General features: G+C 29.9%; 2 protein-coding genes across 9 annotated transcripts; both read left to right on the top strand.

Annotated features, from left to right (window-relative positions):
- Positions 1-1,459: 1,459 nt before the first annotated feature.
- On the top strand, positions 1,460-5,011 carry LOC115242852. 5 transcript variants are annotated; one of them, XM_029819424.1, is made up of 5 exons: positions 1,502-1,744; positions 2,506-2,628; positions 2,732-2,929; positions 3,008-3,390; positions 3,831-5,011. In XM_029819424.1, the coding sequence occupies exons 2-5, from the start codon at positions 2,625-2,627 to the stop codon at positions 4,416-4,418; spliced, it is 1,173 nt and encodes a 390-aa protein (XP_029675284.1). In that variant the 5' UTR covers positions 1,502-1,744; positions 2,506-2,624; the 3' UTR covers positions 4,419-5,011. The 5 variants fall into 5 exon arrangements, with proteins under 5 accessions (XP_029675287.1, XP_029675283.1, XP_029675284.1 ...); XM_029819423.1 differs by having other exon boundaries at positions 1,486-1,567; positions 2,732-3,390; XM_029819422.1 differs by having other exon boundaries at positions 2,732-3,390.
- Positions 5,012-6,444: 1,433 nt separating this feature from the next.
- LOC115242844 lies at positions 6,445-8,708 on the top strand. Of its 4 annotated transcripts, none has more exons than XM_029819390.1 (3): positions 6,445-6,893; positions 6,991-7,337; positions 7,666-8,708. In XM_029819390.1, the coding sequence occupies exons 1-3, from the start codon at positions 6,890-6,892 to the stop codon at positions 8,287-8,289; spliced, it is 975 nt and encodes a 324-aa protein (XP_029675250.1). In that variant the 5' UTR covers positions 6,445-6,889; the 3' UTR covers positions 8,290-8,708. The 4 variants fall into 4 exon arrangements, with proteins under 4 accessions (XP_029675250.1, XP_029675249.1, XP_029675251.1 ...); XM_029819389.1 differs by having other exon boundaries at positions 6,446-6,893; positions 6,988-7,337; XM_029819391.1 differs by having other exon boundaries at positions 6,448-6,893; positions 7,116-7,337.
- The last annotated feature ends 51 nt before the right edge of the window (positions 8,709-8,759 follow it).

Below are 8,759 nucleotides of genomic sequence, written 5' to 3'. Positions count from 1 at the left end.
TTTGTTTATATAAATATCAAACTCTATTTTACATCTTAAGTAAACAATAAACAAATAATTTTAACTTTTTCGGACTTATTTGTCCGATTTCTGAACGATCAGTTCAATATCTGAATTCCCTGTGTTGGGATCGTATCAGACAAATTATATTGATCAAAATAGTTATTATACCTTTAATCTTACTAGTCCCTCTTTGCAAGCTTTATATAACCATCGTGATTAAAACTTAAATGCGAGATAGATAACGCAACGTGCGCCGCATAGCGGTAAACGAACGAATTAGCGATTATCGAAAACTGTTTCTTGTAATGTTTTTGGAATGTGGCTGTAACATTCTCATGAAATATTACAATTATATGTTCCAGTAATGTCTCAACAATATTACATTGCAACTTGCAAGATTGTAACATTGCTGCAATGTAATTGCAATGTTCTGTGCTGTATGGGAATGCCCGACCGGACATGAAGTATCCGAATAAGTGAAAGTTCATTTGTTCCGATTCCCCACCCGGGTGCACCCGATATTATAGTATATGTCACGTATACTATAATATCGGGTGCATCCGGGTGGGGAATCGGAACACAGCTTATGATGGGAGGCTTATTTTGTCTCTTTTCTTAGCATCTCATTGGTGATTTTGTCCCCCCTCCATAAAGAAAATTACCAATGAGATGCTAGGAAAAAAGACAAACATAGGCCTCCCATATAGTACCTTTCTACAGCGGGAGCGCGTTTGTTTATCTTGCAATGCTCAATCCAGTCTATATATCTATGTTCTTTACTTATTGGGTTAGTGCCGGTCTACAATAGGTGATTTAAACCCTAAGCCTTAAGAAATTGACCAATCACAATCAAGTATGAGGAGAATACTCGACTGTGATTAATCAATTTCTTAAGGCTTAGAACTTAAATAATCTATTGTAGACCGGCACTAATACCACAGTATTTACAGTAGATTCTAATTTACAGTAGCGCAACTCTCCCGATTTTGTGTTGGCCAAAACGGAGTGCGCATGCGCGAAATAAGTAAGTTGGCCAGTAACGCTATCTAAATTTCTCTCTCACTTACTCTTTTTTTTCTACTCTTTCGTTCTCTCTCACACTATTTAAATACCCAATTAAATGTCTACTGCCTAAACACGAAAAACGGCAGCGTGGCGACTCTCATTCTTCTCTCTGATCATGTGCATCATGCATGAAACGGAACGCAGCCAAAGTTCGAACAGCTGTTGACATTGGGTCTGTTCATAGACATAGTATATCTAGACCGAGCGTTTGCCTTTATTTAAGGAGTGGGGGCCGATGCCCACGTAGAAAAGGACATATACTCTGTTCCGTGCCCTTGCGTTCTGTCTCACTCGCATGTAGCATAGCGAAAGAGTACGCTATGCTACGTGCGAGCGAGAGAGAACGCAGGGGCACGAAACAGAGTATGTCCTTTTCTACGTGGGCATCGGCCCCCACTCCTTAAATAAAGGCAAACGCTCGGTCTAGATATACTATGTCTATGGCTAATACATATACTGTGGTTACGTCGTCAGTTTTGTGCCTGAAGACAAAGGAGTGGTATGTATATATGTAGTATTCAGTAGTATGTTGAGAGAGACGAAATAAAGGAAGCAAAGAAACAAAGTTTGTAAAGCTAGTAAAGACGGTAACAAGCTCGCATATAACTATTTTATTATACCGAACATTATTGTTGAGCGTTTGTTGAAATTGTGTGTATAAATACTTGTGAGAAAGGTATAGTATACGGAACGGAAAAAATATTATATATTTAACATATATATAAGATGATATACAGGGTGTTTCATAAATTGTGGACAAAACTTTAGTAATGGATTCCTAATGCTTACAGAAGAAAAAAAAAGTTATATCAATTATAGATCCGGAAATGATTAGTTTTTGAATTATTGTAAGTTTTGCCCACCATTTATGAAACACCCTGTATATAAATATTTTTCTGTAACTTTTTCACTGAAAGATAAAATAACAGAATTACTAAACCTTGTATTTTTTCTGACGAATAAGACAGTAAAACGTGTAACATTAAACTGCAATCGTTATAAGATAATTGTATTTTGAATAAGAATAGAAGAATTCAGTGAAACTTGAAGTTATAAATTACGAATCGATATTTTTTTCTATTACTTTCTAGTCAAATATGAATTTTAGTTTATTATTATATTTAATCATATCTTGTATTTGCATCTACAAATTATAAAGCACATTAATTTAGTTTTATTAAGTATTTATTAAGATTATATTTGATTACTCTTTTACGAAAAGTAAAAGTGTAACAGAAATTATGCCAAATTTTCTTTTTTTTATGTTATTTTGAATAATATACATATGGCACATATATTTCACAAAATTTTGAAACAATTCACGAAAAAAATGTTCCGTTCTTCAAAAATTTACTTTTTTTTTTGTTTCTTTCTCTCTCTTTCTCTTTCTCAAATATGGTTTTATAAAACTAAATAATATTATATATGTTTCCACAGGCATCACTAGAATTTATTCCGCACAACATATTATTTTATTTTTGAGATATATATGAATTACTAGACGAGTAAATTACTAAAAAATTTTTTTGGTTTAAATTGTGTGCAGTTACAAAGGAATGGGTATTTTTCATTACTTTTTTGTAGTATTATTTATTTTATTTACAAATAACACTTCTAAACAAGTTATAAGCAACCATAATGTCATATTAAAATAATATTGCAGGTAATTCCAAAAGTAAAAACGAACATGATAATTATAACACAAAGTATAGGCAACCCACTGATATAGGCAGTCACATAGGCAGTGGTTTCATAATAATAAAGAAAGATGATACCATTACGGGTACCAAAAGCGTTCCATATAATTCATTTAAAAATAATCATGAAGCATACAAAACTGCCAGTGAAAAAAGAACGCAAGGTTTATTTCATGAATTTGATAAGTCACATAACTTAACATGTAATGACAAAGTTAATGTTCAACCTAAATTTATGACAGAGATCTATGTCAATAAAGAAAAATGCAATAATGAAATTCAAACAATTTATCTGAAAAATAAGTCTGCAATTGAAACAACTGCACCATCTAAAATATCTACAAAAGATGACTTTATGACAGAATGGTTTTCATGGAAAAATGAATTCCTCACATACATGAAATTAATTGATCAAGCAGAGAGTAATAAACAAAAGTGGGGTATAATGCTCTTAAATCGTATGGGTCCTATCGGCCAAGAAATTTATAGAAGTTTTACATTTGATAAGGATCACACTGAAGGAAACATAGATACATTGCTAAGAAAGTTCGATTTCTATTGCATATTTGGAGGTAGAAAAAGAGGAGATGATGAAGATATCGATACATATGTCAATAATTTGACGGTATGTTAGTATGAATATTTTTATTATTTTCACAAACTTGTTTCTCATAAAACATTATTTTTAATCACAGCTAAATCATTTTTAAAACACTTTATATAATTATAGAGGCAAGATAGAATTCATTAAACATTAAACTATGCAAAATTTTCATGTGTCATCTTTTTTTCTTTCATATAAAAAGAGTAATAGCTCTCTCTTTCTCTTTCTCTTTCTTTCTCTCTTGTTTTCTCTTGTTCTAATTTCTAAAATCATTCTATCTAAAGAATTGGAAGTACTCTCTCTTACTTTCTTTATTTTTGGCAGTAATGTAAAATGCCTAAAATGTTGAGGAATTTAAGTGCAATGGATATACAATATATTTTTATTTTGTATTATCCATAAAATGTTGATATTTAATATTTTTTACATATTATATTTAAATTAATAGTTTTGTTTTTTAGGTAATGGCGTCAAAATATATGACTAATACAGATGAAATAGTGAAAGAGAAAATTCTGATGGAAATAGACAAAGGTAGATTTACAAGAAAAGCTGAAAGTTTAATTTTGGGATTCTCATTTCCATCGTGCAAACAATCGTTAACTGTAAAAGAAATGACATATATTTGGATGTCATATGAGAACGCAAACTTCAAGCGAAGTGAGGAAATCCACAATTTTTTAGTTAAAAACTGCAATAATTGTGGAAGGACACATAAAGTAAATAATTGTTATGCTCGTGGAAAACGATGTAATAAGTGCGGTAATGAGAATCACTATTGGACAAGATGTCCGTCTCAATTTTTCGCTAATTGCTTATATTGTGGGGAAGGTCATTTTGTTCGAGAGTGTCCTGCTTATCTGAATGAATGTAATAGATGTAACAGAACAAATCACTTCTCCTGGAAATGTTCGATTGCAAAAATTTTAAATTGCAACTATTGTGGTTTAACACATATTGCATCTAAATCTGCATGCCCTGCAATAAATACTATATGCACTAAGTGCCGTAAAAGAGGACATTTTCCAATAAAATGTTTCAAAAAGTGAACACACACAACAATTTAGGAGTATCACCTGAATAGCGTACTCCTTCCATTACATAAGAAGATGAAAGTTTATGATATAAATTTTATAAAATATACACATTATTTGACATATATTATTTTGATACACATTATTGTTACATTTGTGGATATAATGTTATTTTTTATATTATCTTATTCTTATTTTTCTATGCGAGATAATTGAATAGAATGATATTCATTTTTTCTATAATCTCTTAAAGAATATAAAGATTTAATATAGAAGCTAGAGATGCAGACTGTTCCCGGTAGTGCCGCGAATTTACCTCGGTGCAGCGCATTACTATAGGTACGTTGTCGTGTCGCAAAAAAGAGAGCGTGCGTAATTGCGCAATTAAAGGCAGCCACACGATTACTGAACTCCCAACGAAAATATGCCGCAGATTGATATGGAGGAAAACAATTAAGATTATACTTAATAGATTTTAAAAAAAGTATATTAATCTTTATATCGTTTTAAAAAATAAATATTTTCTTCTCTGTCTTTATTTTTGTAAATTTTAATATGTTTGAAAATTAAATGTCAAAAAAATTAAATAAAAAAAGATTATGTTTGTATATATGTGTGTGTTATTAAAATTATTTTAGTCATAAAATTTTAAAGATATATAAAAGACTGAGCCTTTATTCTGTTATAGTTCTATTGTTATAAGGTAACGCAATTGTAACATAAAAAATGTCATATTTCTGAAATATTCTACAAATATATTTATAATCAAGTAATAGTATAGAAGTATATATAAAGACTTTATGATCACCCAATGTCATCACCCTTGGATGCCATTTCCGACATAGCATATAATATGATTACGGTTTAATCTTATCATTTCATGTGAAAACGATTATATGACATCTATATGCAATGCTGTGGACAAAAAAGTTGCAATACTTTTCCTTTCAATGATTTTCAGAACGCCCATAAAATCGTAAAGTTGATTTCACTATATGAGAAACAGAAAATTTTTAAAGAAGCATTTTGAAACTATACTATCAAATATACTTTTCGTTACAGACTCTTCAAACGAATTCAAAGATTATTCTTTTCCCAAAGAAACTGTCGAAAGAGAAGATTTTTCGTTGAAAAATATTGAATTTTTTTACATTTTGATATTGTTTTTATAATTTCAAATTCGCAGTTTAATTACTTAAAATTTATTTAATTGAAGAATTCCGCTTTTTTTTCTTCTTTTTTTTGTTCATTCAATTCTCTGAAGTTTTTTAGTATCAAAAGAATCTTATCCGTCAAAGAAGTAATAAAAAAAATATATATATTCAAATAAATGTGTTACATGAAGCTCTTTTGACAGATTTATAGCGTTTTCGAATGAAATAAGGTTTGATTGCTTTGAGAGCGATTAAACCCAATTTTCCATGAACCTATGTTCAACCGAAAATGGGTTTTGAATTTCATTAATATAAATAAATATATTCTTAGTATTAACCCAAGACGATGTTTATGACTCTCATTAATCACTCTCAGAGCGATTAAATTTGCTTCACTCGAAAACGCTATTATCACAGATCTATATATTGTACTGTGTGTGTGTGTGTATAAAATAAAGTAAAAGGCTGCCTTTGTTTCACATGTCACCATATGAGATATATAGCTATATTAAGAGGATGCCGGACCGTCCTGTTTTACCGGCCATAATAATTATATATTTGCTTAATATAAGGGTTTTGCGGTGTGTACGTGCAAAATAGGATACCTCTCCACTCGGAAATGCATGAAAGAATATAAGTGAACGTTTGAAAATGTATTTGAAAGCCTAGTAAGAAACATTTCGGTGTGCAAAATGTTGCATAGTAAAATCTTTTTTAAAAAGCTTCTAAACTCACTTTCTCGAAGTTCACTAATACTCTTTGATAAAATGCCGAGTGCGGAGTTCACTTTTTTTTTTACTTTTCATATGAAATCATAAACCCCGCACTCCGTTATTATGTATACTTTAATTATGGAAAAGGATTTGTTGATATCTATAATCAACAAAAATATTTTGCAATCCTACTAATATTCGCATTCTGTCGGTATCCGGCATCCTCTTAACGCGTCTAGGTATGATATATAGAAATCTGTGGCTATTATTTAATCAAAAATGCTCTTGTCAGCGTCAATGTGGCAACGCTGTTTAAAATATATAGCTCGATTAGATCTACTGCGCTCTTTTGTTCCATACTATCCACTGTCCAGTCTCCAGTCGCCCAGTCTTCGATAAGCAGAGACTGCATAACACAAAACCGCCGCGACGTAAAAAGCAAAGAAAAGATTATTGTCAAATATATTGGCCATTTTACTAGTTTGTTCAAAAAAGACAATTATATATGACATATAATTATTTTGACACCCATAGTTTATTATAAACTTGACTATCAAGATATTTGTGGAAGATACATATCAACAGCAATAAAAAATAAGAAAATATTTATGAGATTAATATGGGTAAGTAATGCAATTTAATTTTTTCCTTTTGTGTATACGACAATATATTATATATATATATTATATATTATATATTATACTGTTATGTCTATAGCAGACAATGCAACATTTGTATCAGATATATTTAACAAAATGCGAAACTTTCCACCACTGAATGATAAAAAAAAAAATATTGGTAGAAGTTGGTGCGAGTGGAAACAGAATTTTTTATCCTTTCTCCAGAATGAAGATGCCAATGAATTATATAAAAATCAGTGGCCAGTTATCTTATTGATGTTAATTGGTCCACTTGGAGAACAAGCATATAAAGATTTTCCTTCTTGCAATGCTCTTCAGATGGAAGATTTAGAAACATTATTATGCTATTTTGATTTATACTTTATTTTTGGACATAGAAAAAGAAAGAAAGACGAAAACATTGAAAACTATATTGATAGCTTGATGGTAAATTAATATCTGTATTGTATTATATATAAATTGATATCTTTATATAACATCAAATTTCTTCTTATATATGATGCACATATTATTAAAATACTGTTAAAATACAGCAGTTTTGGGACCATTCATATTCCTTTTGTTTTGCTCAATTTGTAGTTATAAAAATGTTATGCAAATATTATTGAACTAAATGATAAGATTTTGTTATCTGTATTTACATATCTCTGAAATTTAACATACCACAACTATAATTTTTATAAATAATTAACGTCTTGAAATAGATTTATACTTATATTTCATATTGATATGAATTGATGTTTCTCTTTTATAGCTTGTTGCAATTGCAAGCAATCATGGTGATCCTGTGAATATTGTAAAGGAAAAAATTATGCAGGATATTAAAAATTACAATTTCACAGGAAAGGCTATGCTTTTTATACAGTCTAAAGGCAACAACTTGGTATCATATTTGCAATTATTGGATCTTCATAAAATTACTTTGTTTTGGAAACAATGCGAAGACTTGATGTTACAGAAGAATTGTAAAAATTTACAACAGCTCTCTCCTAATCCACAATTAGCTGAAATGGAATGTATTCGTTGTGGTACTTGCCATAGCAGGAACCATTGTCCAGCACATGGGATGCGATGTAACAACTGTAATGGATATAATCATTTTACAGATTATTGTAAGGTAAAATATGTGTCTGATTGTATTAAGTGTGGAACACATCATATTCAGTCACGTTGTCTTGCTTTTGGCGAAATGTGTACGAATTGTGGTAAAGCAAACCATTTCTCATGGTTGTGCAAAGTACCTGTTGTGAAAAATTGCCTTAGATGTGGTAAAGATCATGCTATATCCATGTGTCCAGCACAAGGTCAAGTATGTGGCCGGTGTAACAAACCTAATCATCTAAAAGAAAAATGTTTGAGCAAACTAAATGATGAGTAAAAATAATATGCAATATTATTCTACTCTCTTGGAATTTTTAAACAATGACAGTATATACAAGCTATTTACTACTTGCCTTCTTTATTTTAACGATAGATTCTTATATGAAATCAATTTTTCTTGAGTGAAAATTCAATTTTTATTTTTCAGTATTACATATTTTTTGTAATTAGATCCTAAAATTAAAACTCTCAAAGTGAAAATATTTAAAAATAATGCTTTTTGAAGAATGACTTTTTATTATCTGCTTGTCTAAAATTCACATTACAAAAATACTTTCTAATCATTTACATCTTGAAAATAATTAACACTTTGTTAATTATTTTCACACATTATAATATTTCCATTATAAACAAATTGATCCCAATTTTATCAAAGGATCTGTCATTAAAATTAAAATCTTAGTGAAATAATGTGTTAAGTGATGTATATATTTTATATATATATAGAATTCGTTTTTTTATGTCATA

The sequence above is a fragment of the Formica exsecta genome, unplaced genomic scaffold (assembly GCF_003651465.1).
Source record: "Formica exsecta isolate Colony F162 unplaced genomic scaffold, ASM365146v1 scaffold654, whole genome shotgun sequence".
NCBI lineage: Eukaryota > Metazoa > Arthropoda > Insecta > Hymenoptera > Formicidae > Formica > Formica exsecta.
The sequence above is the reverse complement of the archived record's forward strand: the minus strand, read 5'-3'. Positions and strand labels throughout refer to the sequence as shown.